We start from the raw sequence: 19,622 nt of genomic DNA, 5'->3' as shown, positions 1-19,622 counted from the left end.
ATACCCTCAAGTTAAACAAATTGCTGCGAAGAACCTTTTAAGCAATTGTTAATTGAATGCAAAGAATAAACCCCGAAGCGGTTTTTCTAAATAACACACAGTTTAATCACTAAAAAAGTTTGCAAATTGTTCTAATGCACGAAAATCGAATTAAGGAGTTTGTTTTTTATACCGTAATAATTAATTAAAGAAAATTAAAAATTCAACAATAAAATAACCGGTTTATGTTTTGAAAGCAATTTGTATTAATTCTAAAAGGTTTTGTTCGTAATTACAATCATGGGCGTTGGGGTCGTTGTGCAATTATTACTTCTCGTATTTTTTTACTTTGAAACTTGCACATACCAGCAAGCAAAGAATATAGTGACATCGTTGTAAAATCGCTTCATGCACCAACACTAACCATGGGCAGTTTTGTAGATAACGTTGACGTTTTACGATTTTGAGTGACGGAAAAACGTTTTATTATAGAGTCGTTTCTACCACGTGATGCGACGTAGAAATGTTTCAAATAAATTCAAGAATGTCACCGTTAAACAAAGTTCTAGGCATTTGTCTTGACAAGGAAAGTGGTGAGTTTCTTAGAACTAATAAATAAAATGGCTTCGCATATTTTAACAAGGAATTGAGCAGACGATTTAATTAAAAGTTTCTGAGTGGAAATTGAATATAATTTGAACCATTTCATGTATAAAGATACTTAGGTTACATTGAGAGAAAATGTTTCACAAAAGATAACAAGACGCTAATTATAAATTAAAATAAGTTTCTGCGGAACAAGAAGTCTTGTTTTTGACAGTAGTACTTACAGATTGACGTAGATGTTAATACAAATAACCTTCCTTACTTTTGTAGTTTGCTATTGGCGTCGACAGCAATTCAAGACGTTGTAAATGACATACAGACTTTTGACCAACAGTTTGAATCTTGAAGACAGCGATAACATTAACTTGATTGTGCGATTTTAACGTTATGGCGTTATTGGTAGCATACTAAAATCAACTTCATTTGGAAAATCACAGCATTACGCGTAACCAAATTCACATTTTTAACAAGTAACTCAGAACCGGTAAACCCACTTCTTACTGGTGTCGCCATTTACCCTCGGTAACAACTTTTCGTACCTTATGGGCAAGTTTCAAACTAGAAAAATGTGTGATATGTTGATTTTTGGAAAACTGCAGTGAGCCAAATTGCTATGAAGTATAAATGAAATGCTCAACCTTTTTTGCAGAGTTATAAGGTACTGTGAATACAGTCATGGCTGGTCAAAACATCAGGTTAATGGTTCAAATTTTGTTTTCTCAAAACACGAGAACTGAAACAAAATTACATGCATATTATACATTTTTGTTCATATTACCCCTTCAGTATTGCTATCATTTTATTACTCTCATGAAACTAATTAAAAAACTCGGTTTTCAAACAATAATATTCAATTAAAAAAATGTAAAGTGTAAAACACTTGAACATCGGCGTCACTCTTCCAAAGAGCTTCGTGATGGAATCTTATAGTTATTAAAACTTTGTCATCATCAAAAGCGCTGCTAAACGCACTTTAAAGGTAAAAATTGAATCATACCAAAAGCGTCGTCAGGCGTAAAAAAGGAAGGTGTGCTTGATTTGGCATGCAAGTGTGCAGGAAATGTAACCAATAGGCTAGAACGCGGATAATCTTACACGCTAGCTACGGAAGGTGCTTATGTACACAATACATGATGTCAAATAGGGGACACTCAACAAACTTCGTTAGTTAGCTTTCATATATGGTAACAAAAATGCCAAATTGCTGTTCATAAGAGACTGCTACGTTTGCAGTCGAAAATATTTTCGAAAATGCAAATAAAATCCAAGAACAACATGACTACATGATTTAATTTCTTAACTGAACCCCTTTCTTATACTTATGTTCATTACTGGGCAAAGACATGGGTCTTGGCTTGAAACCAACAGTCAACCCTGTTCCGCCTATTTTAGGAGGTAAGCTTGGAGCGTTGTGCTGTACTGATGTGCAGCAATATGACAATGACCAGCTTAAACAATGAACGCAGCTAGTAGTACAGCAAGTACATTGACCATTTCAATATATGAAGACGAGTTACATCTAACACAATATGCAGGGTGTTAAAACGACATTTCGCTTTGACCTGACAACGTGAAAACTACAAATGATATTCCGCCAAATGTAATGACCATTAGATGACGATTGATTCGTGGCTTACCGGAGTTTTTTTCCATATCACTTCAGGTTCTTGGAAATAGGATAAATTTCTGCGATAACCGTTGTCTATCGAGCAACTTATATATTTGAATTTAATGAGAAACAACGCATTGGGCTACCTCTCCAGCCACTCTATACTCTAAATACCGAAATGTACTTAACCAAATAGTGTCACTTTAGATTGCGCCTCCGAACAAGCACGTCACACAAAACAACACTTCAACCTTTTCAAAATGTATTGCTAAAATGTTTGGCATTACCTTGCGTCAGATTTTGCAAAGTTATAAACAACCAATACCACAGAGAAGGTTCAGTGTGCTTGTGAAGCATGACTCATATATGTCAGAATACAGTATTATAATGTGAAGATAATTGACGTTTGACTGTATGCAACGTTTCTGATCTCATGGAAGATTTTTGCAAGTAGACTATACGCACAGAAAAACAATTACTGTAATGATGGAATATGTCGGTGAAAGATTTCTTAACATACGCTGGAAAGTAGGTTATACTGCGTTTATTTCTGGTGTACATGGTGGAAACCTCCACTATACGCCTCACGACTTTAAAGAGTTTGTACGCTTTTTAAAATTAGGCGGTTTGTACTTTTCACCCCGATGGCGGGGCGGCATGACTTCCTAGCCATAACATATCAAACAACTTAAGCGAAGTGTGAACTTAGCCTTTCACCGATATACTGAATTTTTTTCAGAGTTTAAGAATCGTTAAAACTAGGTGAAGGTCACCTGACTAGCAACTTCACAAGTCATTTGATTCTTCGTTTCGTCTTGAACTTGATATAATTCAACCGAAAATTCTGCGGGTCGTTCAGGTAAGTTCCTGACAAAGGCGGTCTTAAAATTCAATTTACCCAAACAGGAAAGTCAAGCAATCACATTGAAAACATTTTACTTTATAAGCCTGACACGCTGTCTCGAAGTTTTTGAAAAGCTTTTTGTGCCACAGAATGGGAAAAGCAATGGCTTGAGCAGAAAAGATGTTCATTTCACTACAGCGATGCTTAAACGTAAAGGTTTCATAAATTTTTGAATTGTTTTATTTTAAAAAAAGTGCTAAACGGACAGTTTAACAGCTTTGCACTTAATCAAGAAATTTATTTTTAGTCGAAATATTGATCTCTCTAAGAAAACTGAAGCAAACGTTTTTCACGATGACGAAGTTTGGCTGTGTTTGGTGGTGACTGTCGCTTCCCGCTTTAGCTTCGAGATTACAACCGACGGTAACCGCACGGTGGCAGTCTTGTCTTCGGTAGCATCGGAAACCGTCCTGCTAACTACGGAGGTCTTCGGGGCGTTTGGACTTCCTGCTGAAACCGATCGAGGTCTCGTGATGCTTAAAAGGGTCCTTTCCCCGCTCTTGTTCGTGATGACCCTGGTAAGGGTTTTCCCGCTCTGAATAATGCCGGTTTTTGACGATTTAACGACGGGTTGATTTTTCGGAAGTCCGGCAGAGGGCGGACTTGCCTTTTCACGGATGTACACTACGGATTTTCCGCTGCTCGTCTTCAGGAGAGGAGTCTTCATCTGTTGCTGCAACATCGCAGGAGAGATGACCTTACCTACTGGGGAAGTGGTGGGTACCACAGAGCGTGTGATCGTCTTCTACATCAATGTGGAACGTGTAAAAGCAAAGAAGGTAAAGCAATTAGGTACTGCAAAATTTTACCCAACTTATCATCTAATTAAAAATTGACCAGATATTGCTAATTTAAGTTGATTGATCAGCAAAACTACTTAAGTTACAAACATTTAACCTGCGAGTGTGTAACAACAGTTGGTTTCTTTGGCGTAGAGTGAGGCTGAACACCCAGGTTCTTGGCTGCTCCCAGGATCATGTCCACAAAAGGAGTGGAGGAGTGGGAGACTTTATCTGCATGAAGAGCCGACGATCCGGTCACCGACTCTTTTGACTCCGTTGATGACGGCACAATCTTCCTGATGGCACCAGGGGAAGAGTTGAGGGTGCGTTTTGATCCCGGAGAAAATATCTTCGATAGTGATGAGGATTTCGTGGGGGAAGTTTGAGCCGGAGGACGAGATCCGGCTCCTTGTTCCGGGATCAGGGTGAACCTTCTGGCGCCTCCCCTGCGGGACGCAAGAACGCCTGTCAATCCCGATGACGTCAGCACGTACCTAAAATATATAAAGTGAAAGAAATGTGTCGATGTGACATTTAATTCACGATTTTTAGTCATGTCTACAAAACATTGGCAACAAAGGAAGCTAACAGCAAACTAAAAACCAAAATATGTCTATTATTAGAAAATTTCCTCATCCTGCGTTAAATTTTTTCAAATCTTCTATTGTAAGAACAATGGTTAACATCAGGTCATGGCTTTGAAAAAGTCTTTCAATTAATTTTCTCGGAAATGAAAGGGCAGGGCGCGATGTGCAAAGTGTCTTATGACCTGATGGAGGCAAAATAAGAAAACAATTTCGCAGGAAATGTCTGTCGTGTTTGTAGCCTCGTGGACACGATAAATATAACATCAGCCTTTATTAAACACGGGGTCGAACTGAGTTTAGAGCACGGCGGAATTTCACAAGATTTAAAAATAAATATGAATTGCAAGACTTTCCGCCTTTTAATAAGAAATCATTTTATTAAAGTTTGAAAAGAAGGCCGCCCGTTTCGGGTCATTAGTGATAGTGGAAAACACCAAAACCACGACTGGATCGAAATTGACAACTTGTTCCCTGGTCGACCTTGGTTGGTTTGAAATCTCCGGACAAATAAGTTTGTGCGGTGAGGAGCAGACTTAACAGCCATAAGCTTTACTGAAAGCTTGGACAAATAATTCCACTTGGCGAGACATAATCGTGATCTGAAAGTCAACAGTTCTCACCACACCCTGACTTGGACATCAAGAAACGTGAATAGTTACCACAATTAATCATCATGGTGGTTAACTTGAATTGCGACTATGAAAATATTACTCGGGCCTACATGTGTTTACGAGAATGTTGACTGTATGTTATTGCTAATATTTGTAACAAGATTTTTGTCATACTCTGGGTCACCAGAGTTTAAGTAAAACCGGCACGTCATCCGCCACAAAGCAGGTGACAAGGCCAAGTGGTTTAAAAGCTGTTGCCGCAACCAAACATACGTGACCTTCACTTGATTATGCGCGCAGTTGCACAAGTAGCTTTAGAAGACTTCATGTCTGATTTTAAACATTAGTTACTTGTTGCAACCAACCTCACAACAGAGGACTTTCCTTCTGTTTTTAATGATGTGGCGTATCGTTTCCCTGGCGCAGCAGTAGTACGCGTCAGACCATCATCATTGCGTGGTGCAGACTTGCCGACCCTTGTGCGCACCTTACTGCCACGCCCACGTGCGGTGGATGCGCCTTGAGCGTAACGGCCGTCGGAGGGCGGACCGTCATGGCTTTTCCGACAAACAGAGTTCTTCCGTGCGGAAAAGCCTTTGAAAAATCGAAGCTTAAACAAATCTTTGCAAATTCTAACCGAACGAACTTGATGCTTAAACGAGCAAGCAGAGAATAACTTTTCAATAAAAACAAGTCAGTTCAACGATAAATATAAATTACGTCATGAGGCTTCGAAATTGGATGATGTTAAATATGCATCAAAATTCCATCATCAGAAGAAACAGAGAAAGACACTTCTCATCATTATTAGGGATCTTACCTCCAATTGTCCTGCTTCCACGAGTCTGATCCACGCGATAGGAATCCGGTGATGTGGAGGGACTTGCAGTTGGACTACTCGTCCCAGAATCGAGTCCGCTGGTGAGTTGTTCAAGGATGGCGGTCGCCTGTTGCGTCTCTCTCTCTTCTTTGTGTGTCCTGGAGAAGACGATGGAAGATTGATCGATTGTACTGAACTCACGAAGCGGCTTGAAACCTGAAATTGGGATTTTATATTTTGCCTTTGGTAAAAGTCATTGGCCTTGGCCTTAACATGATTATTCAGCCAAAGTAAGTCACAACCACGAAAAATATTACTGCAGAAACTAAAACTATTGTAACTAGAATTTAAAAACAATTGGCATTAAGAGAGCGGACTCAATATTTTTCTTTCAAATGAAATTCAGATCGAAGTTTAATTGGAGAGAACTGCGTTCGAATTGTTAAGGCTTTCATATTTCTTAACTAAGGACAGCACGAACAACGCTGTTTCTCCACGGCTCCCTTGCGTAACCTAGCGGTAGATTTTTTGAGATTTATACGGTATCGTGTTGGACAACCTTGTGATTTAAAACATGTATTCTTCGATTAGGTGGAACTTCGTCACAGTCTTGAAATAAATATTGATCCGTTGTTAATCTGACCGAATTTTTGAAACCGGTGTTAATCAATTCAGAAACTTAAAGCAAACCTTGCAGTTTTGCTAAAACCCTTTGAGGTTCTAAAGTCTATAACCTAAATACCAATTTCAATGACGGACAATACTTCGCAATGCTCATGGTTGAAAGTTCTAATTTAGTCAAGATATTGTCATCCAAGAAAGTTTTTTTTGGGAATGTTTGGAAAAGTGGTTGGTCTCAACCTTTGTAACCGTAATAAAACACAGACCAGGTAAAATATGAAGTCACAGACCTTATTACTTACTTCGTTTTTGAGCGATTTTCTTTGCTTCTGCAGCGGCGGCTGCAACTTGCGATGAAAATGTGCCAATTCCTTTAGAAAATGCTATTCATAAATTCAAAAGTTGAACGCAGACCTCACGCATATACTTTAATTAATTATAAAATGGGTCGACATTGTCCACCTTACCTAATGTAGGAGTAGGATCCAAAATAGGACTTGATGTTGCTGTTGATGTGGCGGTTGTGTGAACAGTTTCTTTTGCATCAGACTGAGATGAGATACTTGCTACGAACCTGCGCACAAATTTATTCGTCTTTTTATCACCTACGACAAGAAAACAGCTGCACGGAGGTTTTAAACGATTTAAAAGTTTTGATACAGCAAATTGCTGGTGATGCTGATGGTACTAACTTTTCGAAATTAGAGGAGGGCGACATGATAGCGGTAGTGTGAGATGATGATGAGGCAGCACCTGGAACAACAAGATTTAAACTTCTGTCAAAAACGATAGTTAAACTTGTTTTGACTGATTGTACGCAATTATATGTGTAGAATGATGCAGCAATTTATATGATGTTGTTTCTTCCCATTTAACAAACGCATGTTTACCTCCATATCATTATCGTGGATTTATTATTGAAATTATCACGTAATCACTATAACGACTACTCATGTAAACTAACGTATAGTAAATAGGCGGTAGTTAAGCATACATAGATGTGAAGGTGTTGGCTGGCTAATGGTACTGTCAACGTCAGCGGACTTCTGGAAATCATTATCCAATATGGCAGCTACAGCAGCTTGTGTCTGACTTTCTGTTGGCTGCAGAAGTTGTGACTTCCGTTTTGACAATGCAGATGATAATTGTGCATTTGGATCCTTTGAAAATCAGTGAATCTCTAAGCACGTGGTAACATCCTTTATCTGATAGTTGCAACTACCTTAGACTAGCCTTTTCTCACCTTTATGATGATTAGATGATGACAATATAATTGCATTTTTAAAGATCTCAGGAAATGAATCGACTAATGGAAAAAGTATCAATCAACAAACCTTTGTTAGATCGATGGTGATGCTTCGAGATTGAGCAGAAGTAGAGTCAGTGCTTGACTTCCTGCTCACCGATGCTACTCTCATGCTCCTTGACGAGAAGTTGAAACTGCTTCTTTGCCTTCCACTGTTCACCGAACCTGGCAGGGAAGTTAAGCCACTGACGGAGCCGGTTTGGAGATTGAATGACAGACCTCGGAGTTTTGCATCGCCGCCTAAAAATGCAAGAACTAACTCTTCAGGCTTATTGTACAACAGGAAGACAAATAGGCCAACCCATTTTATGGCCGATATATTGATCTTATAGGCCAGGGGTGTCAAACTCAATCGCACAAGGGGCCAAAACTCAATACTTATTTAACACCGCGGGCCGTAAGGATAAAACTTGATTGAACGTTTCGTGACACGAAACATGAATTGGAACAGGCAGCGAAACAACACCAAATTTTTGATGTTTTTGACTGGGCTATTTTTGATTATTCTTCTCGTACATCATTATGTTTCATTTTTCTCTTTGCAAAAGCATTTAAGAATTAACAAACAATAAAGAAAAGAGCAGCCCAGATTACAAGCATTAGAATAAATCGATTTATTCAGTCGTATGATAGGGCAACTGCTGTGCTGCTGTATTGTGCGATTTGTTATAATCAGGGTTGCCATACCGTCCTTATTTATAAGATTTGTCCTTATTTTAAAGGTCCATGTCTTGGAAAATATGTTTGTCCTTATTTGTAAGAAATGTCCTTATTTTCACTTTCGTCCTTATTTTTAGGGCGGAGGTGGGCACTTTTGTCCTTATTTTGGGCATTTTGTCACCTTACGATACCATTTTGTACCAAAGAGATACCAAAATTATGAACATGCAGATAGTGTCTTTTTTTTTTTTTGTTTTTTTTTAGGAACATTGGTTGCTTTCTCTTGTTGTACACTGTTTAAGGTGGTATTCCTCGTTCGTTTTCTAGTCGTCCTTATTTTTGAGTTGAGACTGATGGCAACCCTGGTTATAATCTTGTTTCTTGCTGGAAAAAAGTAAGTTATACTATACGATGATCTCGCGGGCCGGAAATAGTTTTATGTATAAAATAGCATTGCGGGCCAAGTTTTATTGTAAAGCGGGCCGGGAGTTTGACACGTATGTTATAGGCGAAGCGAAGTGAAGTGGGATGTTATTTAAATACCTTCTTCTGAGGATTCCCGCTGATGCGAAAATAGTTGACTGAGTTGTGCTGAAGTGTTGGATTTGCGCATCAGTGACTGAGGTGAAGATGACCTTTGTCTTTTCACTGTTATTTTTGAACAACAGTTGTTACTCAAAAACAAGGATAGTTTGATGAAACAGACCGTGGGTAAATTGTAATTGCGATTATATACTGTACTTTCTAAAATGTTACAATGTATTTAAATTATACCTGAATGATTATGCAAATCAGAAAAACTGTGCGGGCGTTTTAACGAAGCAGTCTGTTGAAACAAAAAATATCACCATACTACATGCTAGTTGAGAAACCAAGTCTTAAATCAGCGAACATTTAAATAACGAAACAAAGACCAATCGATGTAAAACCTACCCCAACTTCCAGCAAATGATCCTCTCGCTCTCCGGGAGGAAGAAAAACAGTTTGAAGAAAATCGCAAATGCATTCCAGTATTTGTCTAAAAACCAACAAAAATACTGACAGCTTTATTGATCAACAACAGGTAGTCCAACTTATTCCAGGCTATTGCATAATCTACAGTAGAATCTAGATACATTAGTTTTGAACAAGCAAAATTTAGAACAAATGGATGCTTAACCATCACATACCTACCTGTCTATCATTGACTGGGTCGCAGCACAACGTCTTTTACGATTTTCTGAAACACGAAGCCAATCGTCAGCACCGTGAATTACAACTGATGACGTGATTGCCTCAGTAAATGTTTTCTCTCTAGCATCCTCCAGGTCCTCAACACCGCAGTAGACCGTTTGGTCACCGATCACAAACAGGGTAGGCGTGGTGACATCACAAAGCACATCGTCTATTTCCTGACATTAGTGTACGATTTAATTAAACAAAAAATGAAGTAATGTAAAACTAAATTACCATGAAAGAAAGTGATTAATTTATCTTTGTTTTATACTGCATACTCAATTACTTATAGCCCTACCCCTCTCTGGCCGAATATTGTGTATATAGGGAATCCCAGGCATATAACAGCTGCGACTTCTTCCAACAATGCAACCTACATAAATGTGTTAGATGAACTCAACTAAACCTAAATTTAGATTTTCATTTTTTACATCAAAAAATGAAGTATGAGAAAAAATACATGTTACAGGAAAGATATTCAAAGGCTAGAGATTGAAAAATCCTTACATGGCAGTTGAACAAGCTGGTAACATGCCAACCAACAAGAACTATCTTTCGCTGGGGATGACGCGCAGAAATTTCATGAACTTTCTTGCAGATTGTGGAGAGCATATCATCTGCCAACTCCTCAACGGTTGGATTAGATTTATCTCTGCTGCCGTCACCATCATCTGAAGTTGAAGCCACTTGTACTACCTATACATGGGCAGAAATTTTTGTAAACATTGAATATCGATCGTAAGAGCAACAGTAATATGGGAGTTACTAACAGAGCACAACACAACACAAAATTTAGCGATGTTAAGTGCATCCAACAGTACACATCACCTTTCCAATTTGACTAAGAAGTGAATTCCAAAATCTAAGTCTACGTGAAGTGACAGGCATTGATGATTGTGATGCACTGCACTGCACGACGATGAAAAGGACAGACTGGTTCATTTTCTAAAACGTAAGATAATATTTAACAATCCACGGGCATATTTTGATGCACATGGTATAAAAATTTCAAAATGTGGTTGTGTAAAATAAAAAATATAAAAAAAACTTAGTGCCTGTTTCATATTGGACACTACAGCCGTTACAGCAGGATCCCAAGGTCTTTTAAGTAAAATGCTGAGTCGTTCTGTAGATGCAGATCCTGAATCACGAGTGGGCATGATCATTCTCTCAATGAGAGTTGGTACCTTGCAACAAAACACAGAATTACAAAAATATCCATTTTCCAGTCGACAATAAGCAAGAATGCGCAAAGGTGAAAAAGAATCGAATTCTTGAAAAACTGAATAATAGATTTCGATATTTTGAGAATTTGAGTGTGCTTACTTTGCTTTAACTAAGTATATATATGGCAATCAAGCTTAAACGAGTCACCGAGCTGGTGAATGAAAAAAAATCAATCTGTTTTTCACACACAACAAATTAATAATTATTGTCGCAACCATTTGACTGTACTTACTTTCAAGCAAACAAAAATAGAAAGTTTTGCTGTTGAACTCTTACAGAAAAACAAAGATTTGGCCCAAAATCTGCTCACAAGATTGGGACTTAAGAGAGTAGCAGAAAGGGTTAATATTCATACGTAACATTTGACACATCCCTAACAACAACTTTTAAAACTACACATCTAAACTAATCTTATATTAAAACTATCTATCATTAATTTATGTTTTCACTCCAGCAGTTACCCACCTTTGACCTTAATGTCTGCATGATGTCTAGGTAATATGCCAACAAGGTTGTGGGAAGATTTTCAATAAGCAAGGCATGAAGCCACTGTGTCATTTTTACTTGCCAGTCAACATTAGCTAAAGCACTTCGAAGACGAGAAGCTGATCTGTCAACGGAAAGTCGACGCTGAACAATTTCATTGGCGGCCTAAGAAATTTGACTTTTAAAACAATTTTTCATAAATAGAATTCTAATATTGTATAAAAATGTTTTCGAATGTTCTGCAATAATTTTTGGCTGTTGCACAAATGCAAGGCAATATTATCAATAAAGATATCTCACCCCCTTATAAGCTAGTCGCGCAAGTTTTTCATCTTGCAAAATTTTCACCGTTTGATTAAACAATTTCTTGGCTGTGTCACTCCAATGGTGCCTGAAGCAAGTGTTAGAATATATATGATTATGGTGATAATTAGGTTAAACAAACAGCTTACTTACTTAAACTACAAATACATAAAGCAAAAAATTCTTAAATCTAAAGATAATAAAGTAGCGATTGGCAAAATGGCGATTCATACTTAACAATGTTTTCTTCCCAAAAGCATTCACGATCCTCGCCAGGAATGCTTCCCGCTTTTATATTGCTAGCAACATGCCTCTCACATTCATTCATTTGCATTCGAGCTTTCTGCTCTGCACAATGCCAAGAGACAGACCCAATCGTGTGGTGAGTATCGGTTAATGTTTCCACATCAACCTGATTAAAATTATAACACCAACGTATAAGAATAACGATAATTACCGTAACACCAATGATGTGTATCATACCTCTTCGTCAGAGCTGGAAAGGTCATTAGCATTCTTGTTTTGACGCCTAAACGTACATAACAGTGATTACTGATCAGAGTTTTGATGAAAACTTAAATTTGACTACAACTGGTTACTAAATATTAATAATTCTAACCACGAATTTGCTGTTATTGTTAGCATTAATCAAATGTAACAAATCGGTGATGCATACTGGTACTTAGTCAATCATGATTACCTTTCGAGCTTGCAATAGTCAATATCATCTTCATGCAAATGCAAAAGCTGCTTCAAGGGCAATACATGGCTTGTATTGGTCAAGAAATGCTCTGACCAATGACGTGCGTATGGATGATCCAGACCCAAAAGTGACATAGCAAATGATATATATTTTACTATTGTAAGGCCGGAAGCCTAAAAACAATAAACACACAACATTTTAAAACTTGTGAAGCTAAACAAAATACAAACTTTTTTCAGTCAAACAGGCATGAAAAATATAGCCTATATTCTTTAACATATTTATTCAATTAACCATTTTATGTCTAGCCAATGTACTACAAAAGAAGAAATGATATGATAAAGATGTAGTAAGGCCAGACTCCCAGAAAGCTGGCAAAGTAATCGACCGATTCATACTTTTAGTTAAAAAAGATGTGTGCAATTGCACATAGTTATCAAAATTGTACAGGTACTTTGTGGGTGGATAACAACTCATTTATAGTTCTGTTCTTGTATAATTGAACAGCTTATATAGACTGCTTTTTTATTAAATAGACAGTTTAGTTTAGACGTGTGCAAGTTCCACACTGCAATTTGTATTCGTCCATAACCCGGTAACTTGCAAATTTTACTACCGCAGTATCACTTTATGAGGCATGTGTCGGCTGATGCATGTCTAATTGTCTATGGGCAAAATGTTGTACTTCTATGGCATATGTATTTAAAGTTTTATTTTCTACTGGAGAACGCATGGCAAGTGAAGAAGTGGGCAAGGGTTTTGTTTCCAAAAACAAATTAGGTCAAAAACGATTTTAAATTAGTGCCAAGCGTCTTATTCGAGAAACAAGTTAACAAAATAGAGAATATTAAAGGAAAAGTTTCCATTTGCTTTAACTGAAGACTAAATAGCACTAACTTGAAACCGTTTTTAACCCATTTTTTTGGAAAAAAATTCTTGCCTTTCTCTTTAACTACCATTTGTTCCCAAGGACAAAATAAAATTTTTCAAATACATATGAAATCGAAGTACAACATTTTGCACTTAGACATAGGACATTTGCGCATATCTCTTGATTGCCTCAACCGATTTTTAGTTGACAAGGTGAATTTTCAGGGCGAAAAAGAGTGTAACTTTTTGGGAAGAACAATTTCTCGCAATTTCTTTAATTGTTTCAAGTTAAAGTTTTGGGTCTCATATAGAAGTGCACAGCCACAGGATACCTTTGTATACTAGACACCGGCTACTCAAATTATGACGTCATCTGGTTGTACACTTGTATATTAGACCCAGAGTTTTGACAAAAAGGTTTATTTTTGGGAAGTTACTGCTTTAAAAGTAAAGTTTTTGCCGTTTTGATCTATAGCCTAGGCCTATAGTGTTCTCGACTGCTGGAGAAAGATTGGGCCAAGTGCAGAAGTGCGCAACCAAATTACATCATAATTTGGGTAGCAGGGGTCTAGTATACAAATGCATCTCACATGGTTGTGCACTATAGTCGAATGCACTAGACTCGAAAGATTGAAGAGGTGCACACTTGGCTATAGCTGTTGTACGCATGCACAACCAAGATTTCGGTGAATCCTGCCATGAAGTACAGACCGGCCAACCCTTGGGGCTAAGGCCAAGGCTATAACCTAGCTCATAAGTAGGCAAACTGTGGCTCGCGGACATGTTTTTCAGCCTCGACCTAGTTCATAGGTGGAAATCGGAGGCCGAGGCGAAAGTGCGGCCTTTTCTGGAGTTTGTGAGGTCTAGGCGTGCTAAACATTTGCTTTGCTACCACAATTTTTCTTGTTTGGAAATTGTTTAGTAACTTACACGTAAAGAGTCTTAGTATTTCTGTTTTGAAGATCCCAACCTTATGCCTACTTGACGCAATCAACCAAACACAACATGCAGCACCGAAGTAAGAGGAAAAGAGCAGTAAAAAAATCTATAAACATAGAAATCGCACAGCCATTCAGGCCAGGAGTTTTGCTATGATTAAATATTTCGTAAATTTCAACCGCATTAACATCTATCTTTGCAAACATCTTTTTTAATCGTTTTGTAACTTCAACACATTGGGGTTTCTGGAGTGTCAATGGTAGGACAAATATAGGCGATTTTTGGAACTCGTTTGCTAAACGATTGCTTTGGGTAATTCCCAAATTCGAAATATGCTGCAGGTCTAAAAGAAATGGAAATGAAACTTCAGCTGGCTGACCTACCTGATTGATAAGATAAACTAACTAGTACCGGCCAATTTTTCTTTTCAAATGCCAAAAATTCCATCGTTTCATTAAACTGTCATCGGATTTGGTGAAGGATTTAGTGACAGCAAGTTGTCACACATATGAAGAGATGATAGTTTCACTGCAAAATTTCTTTTCGAGATGTACTAAATCACATTGATGAATTTAAACATTCCCGAAACTTCGCAAAATTTAAGCAAGACTTGTGCATGTAGTTCAAAAATTTATTTTGTGCTAAACTTACTAAAGTGCCATAATTGATAACTTGAAGCACATAAAAAAGTATAAAAATATAAAATGTAAACCATACAAAAGCTACAAAAATAACCTCTACACAGTACACCATTCATTTTGTAAACAAGAATTAAAGACTGTATCAGTGTCGTTTTATTTTGGGATGGACGATAACGGTGTTGAATAGCTGTTCACTAAAAACAGCAATGTTAATTTTTCTGAATACCCACAGAAACAACAAGAGTATAGTTACATACTGCACCCATCCCCATTTAATGAGCTCCCAAAAGCCTGGCTGGTATGTGATGGTTTCAGTTGGGTAGGAAATAATCACTTCAATAGTAAAAGGCTGTTGGGCCCCTCTTCCAGACTTCCACACAGGGTATTTGTTTAAAAACTGAGTCGTGAGGTTTCTTTGGGAATAAGCACTGAAGATTGTCGATAAATCATATGTTGATGCAGAAGAATCAGCAGAGTCAACAATAGTTGTATTAAACCTTGTATCCACGCCACGATGTCTGAGTGGAGTTTTCTGGTACAACCTTAAGTCGCCGTATGTAACAAATGACGATCCAGCAGACACAGAAGAATGTGAGATGTATGCAAGCGTCTCCATTTGCAGAGTTGACATCCTGTACAACTTGTAATCAAAAATCAACAGCAACCCAAAAGAAGTGATAGACTCTGTTGATTCTAACGGAATGGACACAGTAAAATTCAACTGATCAAATTTTCCATCCCCATTAACATCACTTTCAACAGATGATACGATAGGAATTCGAAGACTGTTTTGATCCAGTAAAGAATTGAAGTTAGAATATGTGCTCCAGGCAAGAAACTCTCCCGGTTGTGGTTTGTTTAAAATCAACATAAGTTGTTTTTTGAATGTAACATCTGGCTGTTCCATGTAGGTATTGGTTGTCATCCAAAATCCTTGGCTCCGATACGCAATTAGCAAGGGTGGAATGAATGTCAAGCCCAATGACACTATTATGTACAAAGTTGCCTTTGTACAGATGCTGGCTTTATACCTGTAATAGACAGGGTGGGAGTAGATCTCAAATATGGCCATTTTGTCTCATTAACAATATTTAACACAACCTAATCACCTAGAAAGTACTGTGAAAAGCAAGATAGTTAAAATGTCAACAACGGTGCATTACCTAGTAGCAATATTGGTTTCTTGTTAATACCATATCACAAGTATATTGAAAATTTAATATCAAAGTAGGACGCCAAAATGTACTTGAAAAATTTTTGTTTTGTAAAAAAGCAGTTGGCAATGACACAATAAATGGCATGCATTTCTTTCACATACATAAATCTTGAAAACTTGCAAAAACATTTTAAATAATCAGGCAACTATTTGATTATGTAATCAACTCCAAAACAGTTCTTGGTCGAGTTAACGCATTTTACCAAAATGTCTAAAATCATACTTGGTAATTTTAGACCGGATTCCCTGCATGTTTTTAGTAATAATTTCACGAAAAGTAAAGAAGTTTTCATTCTCGTCTTCTATACGTCTTTCCTCTTCATACATGGCTTCCAACATTTGGTTGTCAACAGCGATTGCAGGAACAGGCAGCAACATTGCAATGTTTCTCAGAGTGGGATAAACTTCAACAAATTGGGCCTTCCCACCAACCTCCACAATTACTTGTCTATTTTTCACTGGCGTCACGTAATGAGAAATTTTTCCTTTTCCACCTCCCATTACAGCTTGAATCGGATGTCGTGTGACAGGGTGATAAGGAGCTTCAAGTCGCCAGTGAGCATAAAGCGTTTGCTTTTTTCTCACCATTCGATTGATTTTTTGTTGAATAAGGTTAAAGTGACCACTTTTTAAGAATCCTCCTTTTAGAGCAATAATACCAAACTGTCCGTGCATAAGTTGAGCATTTTCCCCTAAACAGGGCCCTCGGATCAAATAATTTTTTCGCCTTCGATCCACAGGTACTTTATCAGGGACTTTGGGCATCACTTTCAAGGTTCTTTGAGTTTCAGGCACTTGCACATTGTTGTACAAATCTGGATGCTCACAGTCTTCTGCCTGCCAACGTCTTCCAGCTACAAACACTCTGAAAACATCAGAAAGTGAACCATGCGTTAACAAATTTCGTTTTCCAGCATATACTTTACGATGTGCATTCAACATTTTGTGACATAACCTGCAACAAAAGCAAGTTTTATAAAAAAAATTCAAACTACAGTTGAGCATGATGAACTGACAGTAAAATGTCATGTTATGTAATTTGTTTATTCCATTTTAGACAGCACAATCTTATTTGCCTTCAGTCAGGAATTTTGCGTGTGCCTAGAGGCCAGCGAAGTATTTCAATACCAGACTGGAAAGTTGTAGCAACTGGTCTAGTTTTTGTAAAAACTATGGAAAGACAACAGGGCTGATATTGTGTGAGTGCCGACTAGTTTTGTAAATCAAAAATATAAATAGCTTTGGTCAATGCAAAATGTACATGGGGCGCGGATAAATAAATTTTTGTCAAAAATATACAGATATTCCTCCGAATAGGATTAAAATAAGCAAAACGACCTCACGGTCATCTGCCTCAGGTTCTATTGCAAAAAAAAAAAACGATTAAAACGGATAAAAAACTGAAATTCAATTGATTAAAATAATACTATAAAATAAAAACAGAGACAGAGAAAGAAGTTGATAACCATACATTTATTACCTAATTAGCCGAACAGCACTTCTCTTGCACAAGACCACTTCTCAATTGATATGAGAAATATTTATGAGACTTGATTTTTTCATATTGCTTGGTAGTTTATTCCAAAAATTGGGCCTTCGAAATGTTAACTCTTTTTACCTTTTACAGTTTTAGTTCAGGGCAAGAATAAGTTGCCCTGTGATGATCTATTATTGTATTTGAGTATCGTTTAGATTTTGCTGAAATAGTCATTAAATATTTGGGGAAGATGATTTGTGTAATAGTTATGCATAAATTTGCTTGTCTGTAATAGGTAGATTTGAGATATATTCAGAATAGCTATTGATTTAGCACATTTATTCCAAAACTTTTGTGTCGGAGTCGGACAGTGGGGTTTCCGGATTAAAGGGGTAAAATTCATAGGAAGAAAACCCCTCCCGGCAGTTTTGTGTCAGATAACGGGTATTACAATTCTTCGGGGTCCGGATTAACGAGGTCTGACTGACCATATTGTAAAGCACTATAAACTAGACCATAGCCTAACACAGGGCTACTCAACTGGCGGACCGTGGTCCGAATGTGGACCTTTTCAATGTTGAATCCGAACTTTATCTGTCTCAGTATTTACGCGAATGAAATCGTTCATCATTAGCTTTGTTATTCCTGCTTATTCAATTAATCAGCGAGTATGTAAGTGGTAAATTAATACCCATCCAGAGAATTATTATATTATATACCGTATTTTAATACATTTGTATGACTGTAAGTTATTTCATGACAGTTATAACAGACCTAAGCAAATTTTGAATTTTTGTAACTGGACCTTTGCTAAAAATAGTTGAGTAGCCCTGGTCTAACATCATCAAAATCTTTTTATTAATAAATTGTCGAATTTTGTACAAGACAATGCACTTTTTTGACAAGTTTTTTGCAAAGCTTTTCAACATGATAATTTTATTTAAGTTGTTCATCTAGTATTATGCCTAGATATTTAATTTTGGTAGCTCTTTCCTTTTTTTTGCCACTTATGGCCAGGTTTACTTCTTGCCATTTGCAGTTTTTAGGTGTTATTATGATGAAAAAAGTTTTATTATAAGTTAAAGAAAGTTTTTAATTTTTACCAAATTTTTACCTTATCAAGTTCGATTGTGATTTGTTTTCTGATTTCTTCAATGTTTAAATATAAATTGTATAACACTGTATCACTAGAAAATAGTCTTGTTCCATGGGAAGTGCTGTTGGGTAGATCATTTATATACAACAGAAATACCAGGGGCCCTAATACTGACCCTGCCATAGCAATTTTATTTCATAAGTAATTGCCTATAAGGTACAGTATCAAAAGCTTCAAGGTCAAGAAACACCATTCACATGTAAACTGGTTATTCACCAAACTGGTTATTGTGCCAAATTTTGTTATTATTAATGAAGTATATAAGTCCACAGTATAAATTTTTTTGAAATATTTTATTTAACTTGGGAGTAATTGTTCGATAGTTATTAAGATCATTTTTGGTTCTTTTTTTGTACACAGGGATCACTTTGGCTATTCTAAGTTCTGGTGGATAGATACCGGCGTTTACGGCTTGGTTAAAAGTATGTGCTAGTGGTTCAGAGGTTACATATTTGCAATATTTTAGTATCCAGGCCGGTGTATCATCATATCCTGGTGATTTGTTGCTTTTTAATTGGTTTACTTGATACCCAATTTCCCAGTTAAAGTCAGTTAACAAAATTGTTTACTTAACGATTTTCCACTATGTACAAGTACTAGCACACTAGGTCTAATCACTATTCACTGAGCTTGTAACGCTAAATTCGCATTACCTCACAGGAATGTTAAGCACTCAAATAAACACCAGGGTTTCATAGAAAAGTTGAACATAAAAAATAAAAAATCATGAAATGCAAAATACTATGTTTATATATACGCGGTAAAAGTCTTTTTTTTAATTCCAAAAAATACTATAAGCAAGTTTAAAAGTTATATTTCATACAATATAAACTATTTTACGAATATAATAACAGTAATCTATTTTTAGTGGATTAACCTTTTCTACGTTTTGATTAATTATATG

The 19,622-nt window shown here is 37.0% G+C and overlaps 3 protein-coding genes across 5 annotated transcripts; all 3 read right to left on the bottom strand.

Moving 5' to 3' along the window:
* Nucleotides 1–3,321: 3,321 nt before the first annotated feature.
* Nucleotides 3,322–12,620, bottom strand: LOC143460302 (uncharacterized). Of its 3 annotated transcripts, none has more exons than XM_076957757.1 (22): nucleotides 12,417–12,620; nucleotides 12,200–12,245; nucleotides 11,950–12,128; nucleotides 11,714–11,804; nucleotides 11,393–11,578; nucleotides 10,756–10,887; nucleotides 10,529–10,645; nucleotides 10,208–10,396; nucleotides 9,999–10,073; nucleotides 9,659–9,876; nucleotides 9,419–9,503; nucleotides 9,260–9,311; nucleotides 9,029–9,133; nucleotides 7,854–8,065; nucleotides 7,514–7,679; nucleotides 7,212–7,272; nucleotides 6,987–7,093; nucleotides 6,822–6,902; nucleotides 5,899–6,114; nucleotides 5,444–5,672; nucleotides 3,996–4,374; nucleotides 3,322–3,843 (listed from the first exon to the last, which is right to left on the bottom strand). In XM_076957757.1, exons 1-22 carry the CDS (start codon nucleotides 12,551–12,553, stop codon nucleotides 3,388–3,390), a joined length of 3,519 nt encoding a protein of 1,172 aa, XP_076813872.1. In that variant the 5' UTR covers nucleotides 12,554–12,620; the 3' UTR covers nucleotides 3,322–3,387. The 3 variants fall into 3 exon arrangements, with proteins under 3 accessions (XP_076813872.1, XP_076813874.1, XP_076813875.1); XM_076957759.1 differs by having other exon boundaries at nucleotides 3,322–3,840; XM_076957760.1 differs by having other exon boundaries at nucleotides 6,822–6,890.
* A 2,225-nt stretch (nucleotides 12,621–14,845) lies between these two features.
* Nucleotides 14,846–15,951, bottom strand: LOC143460000 (transmembrane protein 231-like). The gene has a single exon (XM_076957349.1). The coding sequence runs from the start codon at nucleotides 15,939–15,941 to the stop codon at nucleotides 15,012–15,014; it is 930 nt and encodes a 309-aa protein (XP_076813464.1). The 5' UTR covers nucleotides 15,942–15,951; the 3' UTR covers nucleotides 14,846–15,011.
* Nucleotides 15,952–15,988: 37 nt separating this feature from the next.
* LOC143460001 (large ribosomal subunit protein uL16m-like) lies at nucleotides 15,989–17,071 on the bottom strand. Its single transcript, XM_076957350.1, has one exon. The coding sequence runs from the start codon at nucleotides 17,025–17,027 to the stop codon at nucleotides 16,275–16,277; it is 753 nt and encodes a 250-aa protein (XP_076813465.1). The 5' UTR covers nucleotides 17,028–17,071; the 3' UTR covers nucleotides 15,989–16,274.
* Nucleotides 17,072–19,622: the final 2,551 nt, after the last annotated feature.

The sequence above is a fragment of the Clavelina lepadiformis genome, chromosome 5 (assembly GCF_947623445.1).
Source record: "Clavelina lepadiformis chromosome 5, kaClaLepa1.1, whole genome shotgun sequence".
NCBI classification, from domain to species: Eukaryota; Metazoa; Chordata; class Ascidiacea; order Aplousobranchia; family Clavelinidae; genus Clavelina; species Clavelina lepadiformis.
Note: the sequence above shows the minus strand (reverse complement) of the source record. Positions and strands in the feature narration are given on the sequence as shown.